The sequence below is a fragment of the Phoca vitulina genome, unplaced genomic scaffold (genome assembly GCF_004348235.1).
Source record: "Phoca vitulina isolate PV1807 unplaced genomic scaffold, GSC_HSeal_1.0 scaffold78, whole genome shotgun sequence".
NCBI classification, from domain to species: Eukaryota; Metazoa; Chordata; class Mammalia; order Carnivora; family Phocidae; genus Phoca; species Phoca vitulina.
In genome coordinates, this window is record NW_022589781.1 from 6,341,846 (window position 1) to 6,363,955 (window position 22,110).

Genomic DNA, 22,110 nt, shown 5'->3' on the forward strand with positions numbered 1-22,110 from the left:
CAATACCCGTACCAACTTATCCAGAGAACAGGTTTAAAAAGAATATTTTTTAAAAGGTCACATTGGGGGTTTTGGCCCTTATCACACAGCAGCAAACCATAACATTGGGTGAGGTTATCTTCTAGTAATTAATTAATGTCGGAGAAGTGGGAAAAAAAAATCTTGAAATTCTCTTAAATAAAACACAAAAATAATCAAGAAGTCAGTACAATTTCTTAACTAGACTTTTTCAGAAAGAAGGCACTAAAGCCATATAAAAAAAAAATCACAAACTGGAAAAGGCCAGCAATTTAAGAACGTTAAATAGATCCCTTAAATTCTCTCTTTGTAGATAGATATGGTCAAAAATGCCATTTTTCAAAGAAAAAGTATTAATAGAAAGTTCTGAACAGCAGAAAATTTATCTTCCAAGATTGTAAAATGAATTATCTGTTAAAATGTTGAAAAATGCAAGAGTCCTTTCTCTGGCTTTAATGAATCACAGCATGACACATAATCTTTTCTGGCACCTCCTGAGCATATTAATGTTATGTTGTGTTAACAGTCATCATGAAAATTAGGGGTAACTAATGAGGAAAGGAAAAGAACACAATGGAAATGTGTAATCTCACCTGCATTTATAAGGGTCTCATTAGCACTAAATGCAATTAAAACATTAAATTCTTTCTTAACATGTCATTTAATGGAGCAGCTCCACTAGGATGAGGATGTAAACAACACGGCTTTTTCCCAGTGTTTGTGTTCCCGTGTGTCCTACAAGAGAGATGCACAGATAAAGCTACTTGTCTTCATTTAATTCCTAGTGACTCCGATAAGAGGAGGAAAAAAATGAGAAATAGTATATGTGAATTTTTAATAAAATCTATTGGTTAGGTATGCGTGTCATCTCTCTCTGGAGCAAGGAGGCTGGGAATAACCTTCAGTCCAATCCATCCTTCCCTTCATACAGTCAGTTTACTGGCAGATCTTGCACAGGCCTTGGAGTCAAAGATTCCAGGTTCTTCTCCCCAGCTGTGTGATTTGGGCACATTTACGGATTTTTACTGTCACATACACACTTCAGGAACGTCATCTACAGAATGGTTCTTGTTCTTTCTACTTACCAGAGTTAAGAAAATTAAATGAGACCCTATTGATAGGGTCCTTAGTCCAAAGCAGAACACTTGGTGCCCAGTCTGATTATCTCTTACGTTTTCCCAGATCTTTCTTGAATATAATCTTTTATTCATTATGTTTTTTCAGTGTTGACCCTCAACCTGCGTCTAATAATCCCAATCATTGTCGGTGCCAGTTCTTAACTGGCTGAAGAACTATTTGGATTGCAGCAGGCTGGCTGAAGGCAATTAGGCTAAAAATAGATTGGCCAGTGTTACGTCTTAGCCAAAACAAAACAAGCAAAAATTAGCCATTTTATCAAATATAAATGTTATCTAGTAACTGTCTTTGACTTTTTTCATTTGTGTCGAATTGACACACAATATTACATTAGTTTCAGGTGTGCAACATAGTGATCAACTTCTCTGTATTTTGTGCTGTGCTCACCGCAGGTGTAGCTCCCATCTGTCACCACACAACGCTGTCACAGTACCATTGACGACATGCCCATGACTTACTCATTCCGTAACTGGAAGTCTGTGTCTCCTTCTCCCCTCCACCAATATTTTCCACCCTTGCTCTCCCCTGGCAACCATCAGTTTGTTCTTTATATTTATGGGTCTGATTCTGTTTTTTTTTTATTTATTACTCATTTGTGTTGTTTTTTAGATTCCACATATGAGTGAAATTACATGGTATTTGTTTTTTTCAGTTTTACTTACTTCACTTAGCGTAACACCCTCTAGGTCCATCCATGCTATTGCAAATGCCAAAATCTCATCCCTTTTTCTTTTATGGCTGTGTAATAATCCATATTGTGTGTGTATATATATATATATTATACATCACATCTCACTTATCCATTTGTCTATCAACATATAGATGGTCAACAGACATATGAAAAGATGCTTGACATCATTCATCATCAGGGAAATGCAAATCAAAAGTGTAATGAGATACCACTTACACCAATCAGGGTGGCTAAAATCAACAACACAAAAAACAACACGTGTTGACAAGGATGCAGAGAAAAAGGAACCCTCATGCACTGTTGGTGGGAATGCAAACTGGTGCCGCCACTCTGGAGAACAGTATGGAGGCTCCTCAGAAAATTAAAAATAGAACTACGCTAGGCTCCAGCAATTGCACTATTAGATATTTACACAAAGAAAATAAAAGCACTAATTCAAAATAATATAGGCGCCTTGTGTTTATTGAAACATTATTTACAATAGCCAAGGTATACAGTCTAGTAACTATCTTTCAAGCCTTGATAATGTTGGTGTTTTGTGGGCTGGTTTTACAACAATTTATAGATTTTATGTATCCTTTAAAAATATGTCTATTTTTCAAAATAGTATTACTTGTTTATTACAATTTTTTAAAAATCCTACTCTATTATAAAATACATTTTTTTTGAAATAAAAAAAAAATTCTATATAACTGGTTAATGCCTGCAAATAGGTTATAAAGCCATACAGATGATATGGTCCTGGTTACAGAAAGTGTATGTTTATATAGTAAATATAAAAGGTCATATATAAAGTTATTAATAATGACTATAAATGGATATAATTATAGGTTTTTAAATATCCTTGCTAATATGCATTTCCTGATATTTCTGTAATAAGCAAGAAGTAATCAGATACTTGATATATTAAACACATTATAAAAAAACTATTGGCCATTTAAGTTGTTATAACTTTTCATCTTTACAAATAACACAGAGCAAGAATAATTAGATGAAAATGATTTAGGAATTAAGAAAGAGTGATTTAGGAATTTTTAAGAAGGAAAAAACATAGTGAAAATCAAAAGCATGTAAGCAATTTTGCAAAAATAGATTCAAAATTATTATAGCCCCGTCCATGCTTCTCAAAAAATAAAAATATTGGAGATGCCTAGTTGGCTCAGTCGGTTAAGCGTCTGCCTTCAGCTCAGGTCGTGATCCCAGGGTCCTGGGATCAAGCCCTGCATCAGGCTACTTGCTCAGCGGGAGCCTGCCTCTCCCTCTGCCTGCAGGCTACCCCTGCTTGTGCACTCTCTCTGAGACAAATAAATAAAATTTTTTAAAAAATTAAAAATAAATTTTAAAAAATAAAAACATTTCTAAAAACCAGCAATTGACAATGCTAATATTTTATCATATTATCTTAAGATGGAATTGTAATGTTGGCCACTCTGCTTTATAGCATATTGTTTTGGGGACAATTCTTTTTAGAATTTCATCTAACAAAAAATAATAACAGGAATTTTAGTTTAGCGTTACAGCTGTTTCTTCTTAGCAAACTTCTGGGATGTTAAACATAAAATACACTGATACAAAATGGAAAAAATAAGTATATGTATGTACATATGTATTTACACATATATATGTATTGTGTATATATACATACATAGAGAGAGAGAGAAAGAGGAAGGAGTGTTTCAAAATTACCTCCAATTTAAATGAGGGACACTGCAGAGAGCAACTCTTTTTGTTGAATATGTTGTGTTATATTAAAATGTTGTGATTTGTATATATTCAAGGAGACAGATTTTATTGTCCCATGTGTAAATAGCACCATTGCAATCCGTAAATACAGCCCTCTTTATAATTAGTATCACTTTAATGGTCCTTAAGGCTTTTTTTCTACTAATCATTAGTTTCATCCTAGTATTTTATATTCAATATATTTTTGAAAGTTCTCCATTTATTTTCCAAAGTAAAAGGTTTATAAATCGAATTCTATTTTCCTTTGACAGACTCTTTAAAAAGCAATGATAAAGGTTTGTCTTTTTGTAGTAAAGCTTTTTGTTTGTGCTTGTTGTTCTCTTCTTAGATGGGCAATCAAACATTGTCAGAGAGAATGGAGAGAGCATTCAACACTTGGATTTAATTTGCAAATGCCCTGCTATCCAGTTCCCCTGATTTTCTCTTAAACTTAATAATTGAAGGATAAATAGGCTTCTTATACATTATTCATATTCTAAACCTTTTTGCAATAATGAAAATGCCATTATTTATCTTTTAACATTAACTTTGCTTTAAAATTGTAAAAATCCATAGGAGGATGTTTAAATGAAAAGATATTCAAATCTTTGTATGAAGCGAGGTGGTCCAAATTATTCAACACATGAAGGACACCCTGTCTTAAATATTCTAATGATGGGAACAAAAGTAAGCTTAAAAACATGTTTGTATTCAAGAGGACTTTTTAAAGTCATGTTACATATCCTAGTTTAAATTTTAATTTTCGTTTTAGAAATAGATTTTAGTAATCAATCTGGAAACCAAGTGACACAAAATATAAAAGAATAAGATAATTAAGAAACAATTTTTTATGTAATGGAGACATATAAATATTATAATATGCCAAGGTAAATGCTATAGTAAAAAATACGTAAGATAGAGTACTAGGAACCTGCAGGTGAAAACAACACTGCCCCTAGGGGAGTCGGGACGGCCTTCAGAAAACTAGTCATTTAAGCTGAAGGTTGACTACACTGCTCAGTATTATGTATGTTCAGTGTGTGTGTGTGTGTGTGTGTGTGTGTGTGTGTACATACGTACGTACACCAAAATATAGTGCAGGAAGGAACATCATCCGGCCTAGCACACAAGAGACATTTTAATTTAGAAGAAACTGTGTAAGCAAAGGATTGGAATCATAGAACAACATAGATCATTCTGGAAAAACGCTAGGTAATGTGGTTTGGGGGAAATATAAGTAGAGTTAAATGTAAGGCAAGAGGTTGGAATGGTAAACTGGGATCAGACAGAGTATTTCATGGACTTGTCTTAATGGCCCTCCTCTGGGAGGTGGGGGCTCTCGGTCGCTTTTCAGCTGTTTCTGGAGTGAAAAATGAGACAGGAGAGCCTGCGTTGGGCAGCATCTGCTTGATAGTCTCTGAGCTGAGGCATATTGCAGAAGTCCAACGCGGAAGGCTTGCTAAGGGACTGGAAGTCAGGAGGCCAGGAGCGAGATTTTGGATGCTGAGATCTGTCGCTCAGTTCCTGTGTAGGTGGGGGCCCTTGCCAGGCAGGGAGACCACAGCCTGAGGGACAAGCGCATGGTAGCTTGGAGAGGGACTGGAGCATGGTGGGGGAGGACTGAGAAGATGAAACTGTGTTTGGATTGATTGGATTTAATGTAATTGAGGAAGAACACCGAGTTAGAAATAATGAGTGTGTCATTTAATTTGCTTTGAATGCTGAAGGATTTGAATTCCTAACTACAGAATTATTGCAAAGGCAAAGATTTCTTAAACATTTCAATAATAATTGAGCTTTCCCTAAAAATCCTGAACATTTTGGGATTCAGAGTCAACATTAAGAGCTAGTTTTCCTCTCTCAAATAGAAGGCTCAGATTGTACATGTGTTTTCAGTTCTTACTGCGTCTGTTGAATGGAGCACAATTTCTTTCTTTTCCACATGAATGAAAAGAGAGCAAATGTTTCAGAGTTCATTTCAAAGCACCATTGAGGAATATATGATCAGTCATGCTAGTAGCAATAATGAGGAAAAGAACAAGGCAATTATTTTTTGAGGTAATATTTGTTTTCCAAAGAATTTACAAGGAAAGGAAAATAGCACTTAAAAAAAAAGTGTTTCAGTCATCACATAAATCCAAGTCTTCCCGATGTTTGAATCTCATGCCTTCCATAATAAAACATATTTTAGTATATAACTCTAAAAACGATAAAAGGAAGATTTTGCTGTTCTTCGGTTTCTTTCTTTAATTTTTCAAATGGGTATTATCGTGTGATATTTGGCACCACTCTTTAAGAGTAAACTTTGGAAATTCTAACTATAATAAAACAACAGTAAAATTCCTGTAAAGGTCTTTGTAATTCAAACAGTGTTGCACTTGTCAACATACCATTATTAAATTGTCATTTCTACAATAAGCTGTGTTTTACTCATTAGAATATCTCTGAATTATATTAGACTTTAACTATACATATAGTAAGTGCACATATTGAAATTAGGAATTATTGGACTGTGATGACTTTTTTGACATCCTGATAAAAAAACAAACACTAAGCTTTCTTATTTAAAAAAGTCTCTCTCCTCTTTTTTTTCTAGTTTTTTTTTTTTTTTTTTTTTTTGCATAAGTCTTGTATAGCCTTATAAATAGATGAGTCTACCTGACATTTTCCTTTCCTCATTCATATTTTATATGTTGGACAAATTTATTGTCTTTAAGTGCTTTAAAATGAAGCTTTCTTTGTACTTCCTACAAATACAAGAGCCAAGTTAAAGTAGTTTAAGAAGCCGAAGAGATCTACGGCAGATGTTCATTTTGCCCCTTGAAAACACACCTTGACATACTGACATTAGTAGCTGAACATGTGGGATTTGCGTATTTTTATTCTGACATTCTAAAATACTTCCACTCTATTTCAGGGAAAGTGAGCCATCAGCGCTGTTAAATGTTAAAATGGGGTCTAATTGAAAAGTTGAAGTTAAAAGTTAGCATTATTGGACTTTAATGGGCTTTGGAAGTTCTTAGGACATCACTAATTATTCCACTAATATTTCTGTATTCATAGTACTCATTTAGGCAAGAGAGGGGAACAGTTACTTATGCTGCTACAAAATTAATGGGCTCACCTACACCCCTGTATGATAGAGGCAATTATATTTGGTGATTTTCCCTTATGTTGGGCACCTGTGTGCATTAAAATTTCCAGATGAGGTCTTAGAAATGCGTAAGTGGTTTCCTGTGTCTTAGCTTTCATGTAGAAATATAATTACAGCAGGTATAATTATAATATTCATTTCTGATTTTCATTCTTTTAAAACAACTCTAGACATAACTTTCTGATTTTGCTAACAGAAACTCCCAGAAGTCTGCAAATCAAATCTTCAAGGATTACCTCTCCCAGATAATAATAACTGTGCCCAGAGCCCTGTGTATATTTTTGATTATAAAGAAAGCTGATGGAATAAGTAAAGTGACGTTGATTCTTTAGCAAATTTGATTCAGTTACAGTTTTCTTGATGAGTCAGTTTTCAGTTTTAGGTGTAAGTTTAACCAAACTTGTTAGATGTCCCCTTAGCACTAAATAAAAATGATGCAGTTTGTAAATTTTACTTATTTTTCCCTTTCTTCAACTATCTTTAGGAATTTTCCCCAGTTTTTTAGGAAATAGTGCAGGTTATATTCATAATAGTTTATTTACTTAAAAAAAAACACACACACATAGCTGTTTTGCTTTATTCACACCTAAGTTCATTAATGACATCTTTGGGCAAATAATTTCCTTTCAAAATCATTCTTCTTAGTCACACAGAACACAGCAGGACTAACTTCTAATATTGTTAACTAATTTTAAAATACCAGTTCTTTCTCCATTGCCCCCCAAAAAGCCAGGAAGGTAAATTTCTCTATGAAAATAGATGTGTTCTACATTAAAATATAAATGAATTTTGACTTATGTTTCCAATCACTTTCCTTCTTTTAGGGATGACACATTATACATTAGAGTAGAGTATATTCTATCCAATGTAATTAACCTGGTCTGTTAAGTAGAAGATTGAATTACATTTGTTCTAATTGCAGATATAATAGATTTTACCCTCTATCATTTTATTTTGGTTTTCCCTTGTCCCGTTTTGTTTTCTTCTGTTTTCTATACTTTTTCTCTCCTTTTTGTTTCCTTTGGGTGGATATTTTTTCCTTGCCCCATGCATGTATCCTTTGTGATTTGTAAAGTTATATACTCTATTCTATTTAATAAGGGTTACCTTAGGAATTTTAACATACACGTACCTAAAAAATACCAATATACCCTCCATCCTGAATATTATTTAGAATCTTAGGACATTTAAATTTAGTCCCTCCCATTGAAATTTATATATTATTGTTTTTGGATATTTTACTCTATTTTTTTTAGCCACACACAACAATATAATTATTGTGTTGTAGAGTCCACGCTTAAGTAGAGTTATTCAGCCACCTACTATGTTCTTTGCTTTTTCACGTTTTCCTAAATCTTAGATCTTCCTCTGAAATCACACACCTTTCACTTAAGGTACACAATTTAGAACTTTCCATGGGCACCTTTCCATGCCACTCTCTGAGTGTGCTAAGACCTTCTATGACTCCCCTTTCTGTTGGGGTTGGGGTGTTGCCTGTTCTGGGTAGGTCACTTTGTATTTGTTCTGTTGGTAGGTTATTGGGCTTCTTAAATCTGTCGATAGCTGTCTTTTATCAGTTCTGGAAAATTCTATTCTCTCTCCTTGACTCTCTGATTAGATGTTTGCTAAACTTGATCACTCTCAATACTTTGTCTCAAACTTGCTCTTAGATTTTTGGTCTTTGTTGCTCTGTAGGGCATTCTGCATCATTTCTTCTGTCCCTATCATTCAGTTCACTAATTCTCTCATCAGCAATGCCTCAGTTGCTAACAGCTTCATCTCTGGGTTTTTAATTTCCATTATTATTTCATCACTTCTAGAAGTTTCTTTTTATTTACATTCAACTATTCTCATTCTTTTTTTTTTCTTATTTTTAAGACTATTTACTGAAACATATTGAACATCTTTACTTTATTCTCTTTGCTTGCTAATTCCCTTTGTGGGTATGACTTTGCTTTTTTTCAACAAGCTCTTTTTTATGACATTTTGTTGCTTGTTCATTTTGAGGATTATTTTAACTTTACCTTTTTATCTTTCTTGGAACTTACTTGTTAGAATTATTTGAGGCATAGGTTAGAGGTGACTTTTGAAAAAGTACCTACTTCTGTGAGGAGGCTAGGCTATTATCAGTTAAAGATCACTTTTCTCAAATTCTCAGTTGTGGTTTTTCTGTTCATTCAGGTAGAGTTTAGGACCACTGGATTTACAAATTCAGAAATTCAGAATATTATGATTTCTCCTAGAACTGAGCAATTGCTAGTGTGTGAATAAAAGCTGCAGACTCCAATGAGGGCTTGTATTGGTTGGATTGATTCCAAGGAAGTCCCCCCCCCCGCCCCACTGCACTCATTATCAAAGTTTAAGCCAGGTGGTTTGCTTTGCAGTTTGGGGGCAGTGGTAGCAGTGGTGGCTGGAAAGGAGAGATGAATTTCTCAAATGCCCTTTAAGTGAGAATTGAGCATTGTGGGAAGGGTGGTCATATTAGACTCACTTCCACAAGTGGGGCTTGGGTCTTGCTTCGCATTCTCTGAGCCACTCACAACCTCATGAAGTAAATCTTTAGTTCACCTAGATAAGCAAAATGCCCTCTATGTAGAACTACCAACTGCACAAAGGTTTTTGTATTCCTGCTTTTGCTTAGTTTTTAGCCTGCATATCTATTATTTTCCCTCTGTCTCTGGGACATGTCTAGTAGGAGCTCTTATGCTCTTTCTCCAGCTCTTACTATTGTGTTCACTGGGGTCCGGGTCCTGGTACTTAGTGTGACATATTGAGTATAGCGGTTTCAGTATTAGAGCGAGACCTCCCCACCTGTGCTGTGATGTTGAGAAAGTGATTGATCTCTCTGTGCCTTCATTCCTTGACCTATAAAATAATAACAATAAAACGTACTCAGTGGGAAAGATGTCCTGAGATACTGTGTGAGGCACTGGTCTGCCTGGCTCTCTCTTTCATCATTCCTCAGTCCCTGGTTGACAGTTACATTGCTCTGGAGGAGAAAGTTCCAGGTGTTGTGGAAGGACAAAACAATGAGAACAATGCGACCACCGTGACATCCATGATGGGGACAGAAGGGACATAAGCCCCGAAGTAATGAGAACAGAGAGGGTGTTTGTGGAACTGAAAATTCTCTAGTGTCAGAGAAGTCATAATTGAATAAGAAAGTGATGGGAGGTTGTAGTCAGAAATGAATACATTAAAGTTTACACCTCCAGAGATGGAGTGTTTCCTTAGAGGGAGTATCTCCATAAGTCAGAAGACTAGCGTGTGGTTATGGGATAGAATCGATGCAGTGAGGCATATCAGTTATTCATGCCTAAGAATTTGAAGATGGTCATTGATTGTATCATCTCCAAGAACACTGAAATTCACAGAGGAGAAGAAAGTCGAAGTAGGAGATGGTACACCAAGAGTCAGATACCCATGGCCTCATTACATAAGTTCAGCAACAAGGAAGGGTAGAACGTGTACTCCATATAAACGCATGGATTTCAGTTGGGGAAAAGGTTTTGCAAGCTTGACTCAGAGATGGTCTGAAAGCAATAAAGTGGAAAAGAAAACAGAAAGAGGAGAACAAAGTACATGCATCTGGAAAAAATTGATTAATGGATTATTTTAAGGAAGTTACAATTTGGGGCACCTGGGTGGCTCAGTCAGTTAAGTGTCTGCCTTAGGTCATGAGCACAGGGTCCTGGGATCCAGTCCCGCACTGGGGTCCCTGCTCAGAGGGGAGTCTGCTTCTCCCTCTCCCTCTGCTGCTTCCCTGCTTATGCTCTCTCTCTCTGTCAAATAAATAAATACAATATTTTTTTAAAAAAGGAAGTTACAGTCTTATGATAATGTGTCTGGAGTAATAAGTTTAAAGTAATTTTGTCCTTAAATTTGCATATTTATTGGTAAATATCATTAGATATAAAATTAAAATTTTTTATTATGATAAAAATTAAATTATAATAGCTATAGTATACTTGGCTATATTTCACATATGTACATATATATTTATATTGAAAATAATGCTTGTTGATCAATATTTTTTTTTCATTTTACAAGTAAGGAAAGCGGAAAACTCTTGAGTGACTATTTTTTTTTTAAATCACACTCAGTTTTTGAGTACATCTCTAAAACACAACACAAAAAAAGTAAATTTAAAATTATTAAAAGTAGGAAATAGGGACACTTTGGTGGCTCAGTCGTTAAGCGTCTGCCTTCGGCTCAGGTCATGATCCTGGGGTCCTGGGATCGAGCCCCGCATCGGGCTCCCTGCTCAGCGGGAAGCCTGCTTCTCCCTCTCCCACTCCCCCTGCTTGTGTTCCCTCTCTCGCCGTCTCTCTCTGTCAAATAAATAAATAAAATCTTAAAAAAAAAAAAAAAAAAGGTAAGGAGCAAATAGGTACAGTACACTCTGTGCTGAAACTTTCACTTTTCACATCTGTAACCAGATTTAAAATTGTGTTCTTGATTTTGTTATCAGTATTTTTGGTGTCTATTTAAATATGTCATGTCTTCATGTACATACCCAACATTGATCAGTCACATCTTTGATACGGGTTTCGGTCTTAAATCATGTGTTTGCTGAAAATTGAATAGGTTCAAAATTGAACTTGAAAATGCTTTAAATTGCTTCTAAGTGGCATGTTTATCATTCACTGTTTAACTTGATATATTCAGCTACCTGTACTTGGGAGAGAGAGGGGAGATTTCAAAGAATGTTGATGATCAGGCAACCATCATCATCGCCCGTTTTCTGAAATGAGATCTTTGAGATTCAAAGAGCATTAAGCCCATTCAAAGAAATAGAAATTCAAAGTAGAATCATTATTGACATCATACATATGACAGTAGTTTTATATTTTTGGAAAAATATCCAGTAAACATGATGTTTTAAAACCCTGTATCTCATTTTTTGACAATCTGCTCACAATGTACTGTGAAAAATCATAAAAGAAAATACATAGTTCTGAGCTGTACTTGCTAATTCTGTACCCAAACTTGCATTCAATGATTATTTGCTTCAGGAAAGGTCTTGATGCCAGAAGGACCAAAGTCCCAAGATCTGGCTTTGTGTGTGACAGAATTCAAGAGCAAGACATTTAGAGAAAGGGACAAAGATTTATTAGGTATAGAAATAAGAAAGCGACTTCACAGAGTAGTGGTCTCTCTGAGGTAGGAAAGAACGTTAGGGTTCGAAGCTGAAAGCCAAGAATTCTTGAGACGTCTTTGGTGCAAAAAGGTGGTTTTATTAAAGCACGGGGACAGGACCTGGGGGTAGAAAGAGCTGCACGGGGGTCATGAGGAGTGGCCCATTATATACTTTCAAGTTGGGAGGGGGTTAGGGATAGCGTAAGTCTCTAAGGAATTTTGGAAGCAAGGTTTCTAGGACCTTGAGCAGGCTAGCTATTGTTGGGAAAAGGTCATTTATTACCATCTAATAAAACCTTAGTCCTGAGACCCTTCAGATGTATATTGGTGGGTGATATGCTTGGGGGATGATTACCAACATGTATCTTGGGGGGGGTTTAGAGATAAAGGCCGTTTCCAAAGGAATTTTTATATGTTAAAGTAGACTTACAGGATCCTGGCAGGGAGGGGGCGGTTTGGGCTAAGATTGCCTTTTGCTCTTAGCAAAGTGTTAACATTGAGCCTCTGAATCCCTAGAGGAAGGTCACTAGGCCTGTTTCAAGGACTTGTCGGTGGACTGTAGGTAGTAAGGAAATTTAATAATTTGTCTTCTGCCTTTGTTTCCCACATCATCTCCTCCCAGATGGGGGAAGAGGACCCCCGTTTGCCTCTAATGAAGGGTTTTATAAGTTTTTTTAAATTAGCTAACCATATAGGGAGGGGCTTACTCTTCAACTTTGGGCTTATTACTTACATTGGACAGTTCATTTTCCCATTGTCTTGGTGATGTGGTTTTGGAATATAGGTGAGGTTCGGAGGGATGAGGTCTGGAGCCAATGGCCAAGAAAGAATTCTTGAGATGTCTTTGGTACAAAATGGTGGTTTTATTAAAGCACAGGAACAAGACCCCTGGGCGGAAAGAACTGCATTGTAAGTGTGAGAAGTGACTGATTCTATACTTGGGAGTTGAGGGAGGTGAGGAAAAGGGACATTTTCAAAAGAACTTTCATATGCTAAAGAGGACTTACAAGATACCAGAGGCTTTGCCATTGTCAAGTTAAGGTTGTTTTTCCCTCTAGCAAGGCATTAACGTAAAGAGAGTTGGGAGCATCCTGGAAGAATGTCACACATGTTCCATCCAGGAGTGGGTTGGGGGGGTGGGGAGAGGTTGTAGGGCGAGGTTGCAGGGTGTTAGCCTGGCTTTGTCTTTAGCTAGCCTTCTGCTCCCTCATCATTGGGGTTGTGGAATTACCCACAAAGAACAATTTTAAAACCTTCAGCCTTTGTGGCTTTTACTGCCAGAGGGAGTGGGGTCTGGTGGTCTTCTGTGAGTTAGATCTTGTGATTCTTTTTATGACCTGCTTTTTTTTTTTTTTCTTTTTTTCTTTATGACCTGACTCTAGGTTAAGTGTCAGCCTAAAACCAAAATGGCTTTAATTAATTCGGTCAACTTGCCCGAGCCTCCCTTCCCTCCTGCCTCAGTGTATTTTATTATTATTTTTATTACTTTTTAAAGATTTTATTTATTTGACAGAGAGAGACACAGCGAGAGAGGGAACACAAGCAGGGGGAGTGGGAGAGGGCGAAGCAGGCTTCCCGCCGAGCAGGGAGCCCGATGCGGGGCTCTATCCCAGGGCCCTGGGACCATGACCTGAGCTGAAGGCAGATGCTTAACGACTGAGCCACCCAGGCGCCCATGCCTCAGTGTATTTTTAAAATGCACCTTAACCTGTTAAGAATAAAATACAGCTCCCTTGTGGTTATCTTAATAAATTAGGAATAGTAGAAATTCCTTGCTTATTGAAATTGAAAGTTCATCAGTAAGAACTGTGCAAAGAAACTTAATGTACCAAGCAGTCACGGTGATTTTATTATAACCGTCATTTCTTTTCTAAATGTGATTGCATTGTGGTATGGTGTTTATTTTAAAATACAAAGGTTTGTTTGACTGAGAAAGACAAAAACCACATGATTTCAGTCATTTATAGAACCTAAAAAAACAAAGTAAACAAAAAGCAGAATGAGACCTATAAATACAGAGAACAAACTGACAGTTTCCAGTGGGGAGGGGAGAAGGGGTAGGGCAGATGGGTGAAGGGGAGTGGGAGACAAGGGCTTCTAGTTATGGAATGAAAAACTCACAGGAATATCGTCAATGTTATTGCAATAGAACTATATGGTGACAGATGGTCGATACACTTGTGAGCACAGAAAAACGTATATAGATGTTGAATCACTGTGTTGTACACTTGAAACTAATGTAACATTGCGTGCCAACTATACTCAAATTATAAAAAATTAAAAATTTTTTTGAAAAGCACAGGCCTGGGGGCTCAGTCAGCTAAGCGTCTGCCTTCAGCTCAGGTCATGATCTCAGGGTCCTGGTATCCAGTCCCAAGTAGGGCTCCTTGCTCAGCAGGAAGCCTGCTTCTCCCTCTCCCTCTGCCCCTCCCCTTGTTTGTGCTCTCTCTGTCAAATAAATAGGTAAAATCTTTAAAAAAGAAAAAAAAAGGAAAAAAAATCACAGGCCTGCATGTTAGTTGTAAATACTTGGAAGTGGGGAGAAGGGGGTGATGTAGCCAACTGGACTTAGATTCTAGAGTTGGAAAAACCAGTCCTGAAGCATAGAGATAGCTAAGCAGATAAGATATTTAACTACCAAAGTCTCAAGTTCTTTGCAGGTAAAATAGGGAATAATAATGTATATCTCATGGTATTATAGTATAGATGAAATAAAATGATTTAAAATGCCTGTAAAAATTTAAAAATACAAAGATTTAGAATCTCATAACACATAATTGAGTAAAAGAATTCAGAGAGAAAGGAGAATGTATGGTGTGATCCCATCAACATAAAGTTAAAAAATAGGCATAACTAGGGATGCCTGGGTGGCTCAGTCAGTTAAGCACCTGCCTTCAGCTCAGGTCATGAGCCCAGGGTTCTGGAATCGAGTCCTGCATCGGGTTCCCTGCTTCTCCCTCTCCCACTCCCCCTGCTTGTGTTCTCTCTCTCTCTCTCTGACAAATAAATAAATAAAATCTTTAAAAAAAAAATAAAAATAGGCATAACCAGTTTATTTACTTAGAAATAAACACAGTGGTTTCCTGGGGAGTGGGTATGGCTGAAAGGACCTAGAGAACATTCTGGGATGCTGGTAATGCTTTATTTCTTGATGCAGGGGCTAGTCACATGGATGTGTATATTTTGCAAAATATATTGAGCTGTATACTCATGATTTCTCCATTTTTGTGCACATTTTTTATACCTCACTGTCATTTGCATCAACAGTAAAAAATTTATTTCAGTGGAAACACCCATGCTAATTATAAGTTAAAGGATAATATTCAACCAAATTTTTGACCTCTTTGGCATTAGTCTCAAATTTGCTCCTAGTATATAAAAGAAATGTCTTTGATTACTTGATTCAGACTTTGATTTTAATTTTAGTTGGAAGTGTGGTTTTTATTTTTTATGCTATCCTTTATTAAATGAATAAAAACCCTGAGTTCAAAGCTTAAAAGGAAACACTTTGATAACTATTTTTTCTTTGTTCTTCTTCTCCTTTTAGTGATAATGTGATCTAATGTTGAAATCTAATTAATGTCCCTCTAATGTCAAAACTAAGCTCTGTCGTTCTGTGAAACGTACAGTCTACGGAGATGAGCTGGTAGCTGGAGCTCGTCCTAGTCTAAAGCTGAGAATTTTGACTTCTTAGAAAATTCAAGAAATATTTTATCCCAAAGTGAAATATCTCTGTTTGTTTTTTATTTTAAATTACCTTGTTCACCAGGTGGTTAAAGTTATCCTGAAATGTTTTCCGTGGTTAAGCACATATATAGAATTTGAAGCTGAAGTATCAAGCTCATGGTAAACCTTAATATACATTTGCTGTTATTTACTATTATTATCATTATATTTATCCCAACTTTACCACTTACTGTGTAGCCCTTGGCTATTGAAATTTAGTTGGAATTCAAACCTCAATTTCTGAATCCCATTAGCCTCATTTCGAGTGTTGAGTAGCCATAGTGGCTACTGCTGTGTTGTACAGAACACAGAGCATGTCCTTCAGCACAGAAAATTCTGTTGGATAGCACTAATTTATGTAATTGGAATAATCCATTTCTCATAGTTTTTACTAAAGAAGGTAATCTTTTATAGAATCCTTAGCATTATAATGGCAAATCAAAAATGCTTGATACAGGGCGCCTGGGTGGCTGTTGGTTAAGTGTCTGCCTTCTGCTCAGGTCATGATCCTGGAGTCCCGGGATCGAGCCCTGCATCTGACTCCCTGCTCAGCAGGGAGTCTGCTTCTCCCTCTGACTCTCACCCCACTCGTGTTCTCTCTCTCTCTCTTTCTCAAATAAATAAAATCTTTAAAAAAAATGTTTGATACATGATACTTATAATATCTTTGGTAAAAATAAGAATAACCAAACAATGAAGATAATAATATAAAACTTACATATCTAGTATCGTGAATAAGGTGTATGTAGCCTTGTATAAATTCACTGAGACTCTCCTGCTTATCATTCCTCTTTCAAATATTCCATTATGAAATAATTCTCAAACTGGCATTCTAAAAAATCTCTGAAGTAGAAGCCATAGAGCCAGGCTAATAGATTATACACCCAGCTTCATTAAAAAAATAAATAAATAAAAAACAAAAAAACAAAAACAAAAAAACCACCACCAACATTCTAAACAACTATTTCCCTATTTAAATGCTTCAATGTTAAGAAACCTTAAATGTAGATCATAAGCACCTAAAACTAGGAACAAATCTGGTTAATTGGGATATAGAATGATTAAAAAGGAACCTGGATTAGTGTTCTAACCTTCTCTAATTATGATATGGCACCAACTAATTAGGATCTCTTTATACAGCTCTAGAGTTATTGGCTAAGAGCTCTTAACTTTTCTCTCACTGTCATTTGAGATCTTTTTGTGCATTATTTTATTTTTTCCCCTTCTGGAAATAGGTTAGATCAAAACGACTATCACATGCTTTGCCTGTTACACAAGACAATGGCTAGGTAAACAATCAGTCCCATCCTTAAACCAATTTGGATCACAGCCCAGAGTTGAACCCATTAGACATGCCAATCAAAACACTTAATTCACCAGGCTGGACTGGGTTATAACAGAGTCTGTGTCCTTCCTATTCACAGTTGGGTAGTTATTATCATTCTAATAACAACCATTCATCCCTGTGGACACAAAGCCTGTTAATCTACATAACGATACCCAGAAAAATAGACTTATAGGAGGGTTGTATTATGCTACTACAAAAGAACATCAGTCTACAAACAGAAATAAGCCCTTGAATATAGGTTGTTTTTTTTCCTGCTTATTTATACCCTGTGTTTTTTCCTCCTAGGCTACTGACAAAGATACTGGCAATTACAGTGCCATGGCTTACCGACTCATCATTCCACCCATTAAAGAGGGAAAAGAAGGATTTGTGGTGGAAACGTATACGGGGCTCATCAAAACTGCTATGCTCTTCCACAACATGAGAAGGTCCTACTTCAAATTCCAAGTCATCGCAACTGACAACTATGGGCAGGGACTGAGTGGCAAAGCGGATGTCCTGGTAAGTAGATAGACATCCGGATTAGGGGAGGCACGTGCAACTGCTAGTCTGTGGCCAGTGTTTCCAACTCACGGAACTTTTACATTTATTTGAAATAGGTTTTCTAAAACATAAATGTGATTACTTTTCATCCAGATTGTTAGTAGCCGCTGGTTTGGGATATGAAAGGTATAGCTTTAAGGCTGTGTATTTTTTGACATTTGGGAAATGCATCATAATATGTTTTCATATATGGCTGCGACAACATTTCCACAAGTGTTGGATTTCCATTTGGTCTGTAGATTGCATTTTTTTTTAAAGATTTTATTTATTTATTTGATAGAGATAGCCACAGCAGGAACACAAGCCAGGGGAGTGGGAGAGGGAGAAGCAGGCTTCCCGCCGAGCAGGGAGACCGATGTGGGGCTCAATCCCAGGACCCTGGGATCATGACCTGAGCTGAAGGTAGATGCTTAATGACTGAGCCACCCAGGTGCCCCTGTAGGTTGCATTTTTAGTATAGAATTGGCTGGAGCCAGTTTTAAAATGCTTTGCCATATGCTGTAGAAATTAAAATGGATGGAATTTTTATTACTGTTTAAATTCCTTTCAGACCTTTTGTAATTAAGAAAATGAAAGGAAATGTTTTGGAGCAAATTTATGTTCCAATAGATGTAATTTCCTTCTTTTACCAAGATCCCCAGTGGTGGCATCGATGATCCTTGACTCAGTTATATTTGGCTTCAGTCGAGAATACCACTTTTCTCTTCTTTGTGTTAGGTGGCACACAATCTCCATGGTAGAGTATTCCCAAGGGCAGTTTGATATTACTGTTTGTTCAAGATATTCAACACCAATGCTTCTGCTATGGAATTTCTGCCAACTTGGAAGTGTGGATTGTTTGGACTTTGATGAATCTAGTAAACATTATAATTTATAATTATTACTGGAAATACTTGTCACAGGAAGACAGAATCAAGTATAATTTTTCTTTTGCTGTTTACATCTTATTAGGTCTTCATTTTCACAGTTCCCTGCAGTTCTCTGAACGAGTTTAACCTTCTCATATATGTAGACATCACAGATCACATTTTTCTGCTAAATCATGAAGACCAACTGCCATGACTGTGGTGGGCATGAAGGCCAGGACGTCCTCAGTTAGAGCCAGAAAGCTGCACTAGAATAAACAAAGGCCGATCTAAGCCAAGAAGCTTTTGACAGAAGACTTTAAAGTTGACATAGGTCTTTAATCGAGTTAAGATCTATAAACCTGATGTCCATAATGTTGCTATTTCCCTTCCTGTTATTTCAGGACTACACAATGCGGTGCCGTCAGGATAGACAGTAAAGTCACTACACTAAGGATAATTAAAGTACTACAATAACAGGGACACCTGGGTGGCTCAGTTGGTTAAACGTCTGCCTTTGGCTCAGGTCATGATCTCAGGGTCCTGGGATGGAGCCCTGCATCAGGCCCCAGCTCAGCGGGAAGCCTGCTTCTTCTCCTGCTTCTCCCCACTGTTCATGCTCGTTCACTCTCTCTCAAATAAATAAATAAAATCTTAAAAAAAAAATACTACAATAACATAGGTAAGATATAACTATATAAATTATCTACGTAATATGTACATGAGCAATGTGAAGTTTATGGGTTTCTCATTTGGATTCTGTAAACTGTTGTGTGGAAATTTAAAAGTATACTTTTAAAATTACCCAAAATAAATGTAGGAAGAGTTATTTCAAGGTAATCATAGTGTGATATATTTATAAACCATTTATACACACACACATACACACATATACATATATGGAAAACTTCCCAGCAAAACAATCTTTATGGTAAGTCAAGAGAAGGTAGATGTGGGGAGAAATAAGACTTTGATGTAGAGGTTCTTTCTGAGAAGTTAAGTCATTGCAGAAGACGACCTTCTGAAGTCAGAAGGCCTTCAATGACCTCATTTCTACTATTCTCCATCTAACTCATTCAGACCCAGTAATATTGGTCAATTTGCTGATTTCCAAACAGCCAGACATGTCCTCGCTTTAGAGATTTTGCAGTACTGCTGTCTAGAATGTTCTTTCCCCAGATGTGTTCATGACTAGCTCCCTCATCTCATCCAAGTATTTGCAAGGATGTATTTCACAGGGAAGCCCACTCCAACCATCCAGTTTAGCATTGCAGCCTTACCGTGTCACTTCCACCTCTTTACAGTGGGCTTACCATATTCATGTTCATATTTTCCCATGAAAACTCCATGATGAGAGTTTTTTGTTTTATTTTATTCCCTGAGGTATTTCAAGTGCCCAGAATAATTCCTGACATATAGCGGGCACTCAATGCCTATTCAGTGGATGAATGGCCTCTCTCTTACAGTGTAGGTTAGCGGCTCTTGACGTGTGGACCATGGAACACTGAGGATCCCCCAAATCATTTCAGGGTTCAGTAGGGTCAGACCTTTTTTAGTGAGAATGTTAGGACATTGTTTGACTTTTTACGATATTGTGTTTGAATCATTGTATCCTTCATAGTCATACACAAAGAGAAAGGGGAAAAAAAAAAGCCTGAAAACTGCCCTCACTCATAAGCAGTAAAACTTATTAGTTTTAACAAATCTCCACTCTTGACTAAACACATTTTCAATATTTTCTGAAATGAAATGGGAAGTATGCAAAAAGCATTTCTGCTGTGAAAGGAATTATAATGGTAGTCTCAAGGAAAAGCTCTGTGAAAGCTGAATTTGCTGGTTTTTTTTTTTTTTTAAGGCATAGCTTTTTATTTGAAAAAAAATGAGATAAAATATGGTTATTTAAACTTGAATATTTGCTAGACATTTACACAAAAATGAACAAAGTGAGACAGCCAATTTAAGGAAAACAACTGACAGTATTTGCTGCTAATGATAACATCTAAAAGCACAAATCAGAATATTGGAAACTTGTATTCACTCACCACTGTGATCTTGACAGCTTCCCATTATTTAAAGACCGTAAGATCAGTGGTCATAGTAAAGAATGTGATTTTTTTCTTGATATTGTATAATGTAATGTGTCAGTATTTGACAAATCTGTGTTATTCAATGAACCAATATTTTTCAAATGACCAATGCATGAGGTGAAAACGTCACTGTGGGTAAAGACTCATTCAAAGTGCAAGACAGAGAAATGGGTTTTAACGTAACTAAACCCAATTTTCAATTTCATATCAAAATTAATCTCCGACTCCTGCTTGAGTTTGGGTGTAGTATCAAAGACTGTACAGAGCTATCTAAAAAAGATTATTAAGCTGTTCTTCCTTTTTAAGAGAAGTGAGATTGCACCAGAGGCCAGTCAGGAGAGACAGTGACCAGTCTAAGCAAGAGATGGTGAGAGTCTCTAGAACTTTGCTGCCCAGAGTGTGAGTTATTTGTCCTCTGTGGCTACTGAGCACTTGCTTTTGTGACTTTGTCACACTGAGATGTATCATAAGCATAAAATGCACACTGGGTTTCAAAGACTTGGTATAAAAAAGTGCAAAATGTCTCCTTAATAAGTGGTTTGGTATTTATTTGTGAGAATGATAATATATTAATAATATATTAATATATTGGGTTAAGTGTATTATTAAATGACCTTGACTTTTTTTTTTTAATCTTTCTATTGTGGATACCGGAACATTTAAAATTACGTATCTGGCATGTATGTGTGGCTTACATTAATTTTTTTATTGGACAGCACTGTCTAAACTATATGGGAATGAGTGGAAAGGAAGAAAAAAGGAAAGCTAAGAAATTTATGAAGAAGGATTAAAAGGACTTAGAAATAATAGAATATGTAAAATAGGAAGCTCTCTGGTTTTAGAACGTTGTGCTTCACAAATGTTACTTTTCCTTCTTTAGACTGTCGCTTGTCCTTTTGATCCATTACAGAGATTGATCCCAAAATCATAGAAATATGTTTTTAAAAAGTCTTTATAAGTAGAATTTTATAAGCACAATCGTTATGGTTGGTATAATAAACTGATGTGTAGTTACAGAAATATTTGCATAAAGATTGTACTAGAAAAGTAACAAAATCTAGGAATCTTAAACATTTAAATACCTTTATTATAGATGATAGATGAAGCCAAGATTCAGAGATGTAGCATTTCTTTGAAATATCAAAATTTAAACGATATTAGCTTATTTTCATGGTTGGCATAGTGAAAAATGTATGTGTTCTCCATAAATCATAATTATACTTTAAGGAGATTTAAAACTTCTAAATAACTATTTATAGGTTAGTCTGAGACAAATACTTTTGGAGTTAAATGCAATCTGAATTTTGTTACTTTATCAGAATTGTAACTACATTATTTTTTATCTTAATACAAAAGTATGTGTTCAAAAGTAAAGATCAAAAAATCTTTTTGGTAAATTGTAAGCTTAATATGTATATATTCTGGAGGAAGTTAAATCTTTTTTTTTTAATATTTTATTTATTTATTGGACAGAGAGAGAGCACAAGCAGAGGGGAGAGGCAGACTCCCTGCTGAGCAGGGAGCCTAACACTTGGGCTCAATCCCAGGACCTTGGGATCATGACCTAAGCCAAGGCAGTCAAGCTTAACCGATTGAAACACCCAAGCGCCCCTGGAGGATCTTAAATCTTAATTCATTTTGTTAGTTCAGTCAGAATTTAACCCCAAAACTCATTAGCAAATTAAAAATTCCCTTGAGTA

General features: G+C 36.2%; 1 protein-coding gene across 4 annotated transcripts in view; it reads left to right on the plus strand.

Moving 5' to 3' along the window:
* Positions 1 to 22,110, plus strand: part of LOC116625425 (protocadherin-15-like) — a 1,687,848-nt gene that overhangs the window by 1,598,652 nt on the left and 67,086 nt on the right. For all 4 annotated transcript variants that reach the window (XM_032393940.1, XM_032393941.1, XM_032393942.1 and 1 more), the window contains one exon: positions 17,221 to 17,436. In XM_032393940.1, the coding sequence (XP_032249831.1) occupies positions 17,221 to 17,436 (216 nt within the window). The remainder of the gene's footprint in view (positions 1 to 17,220; positions 17,437 to 22,110) is intronic.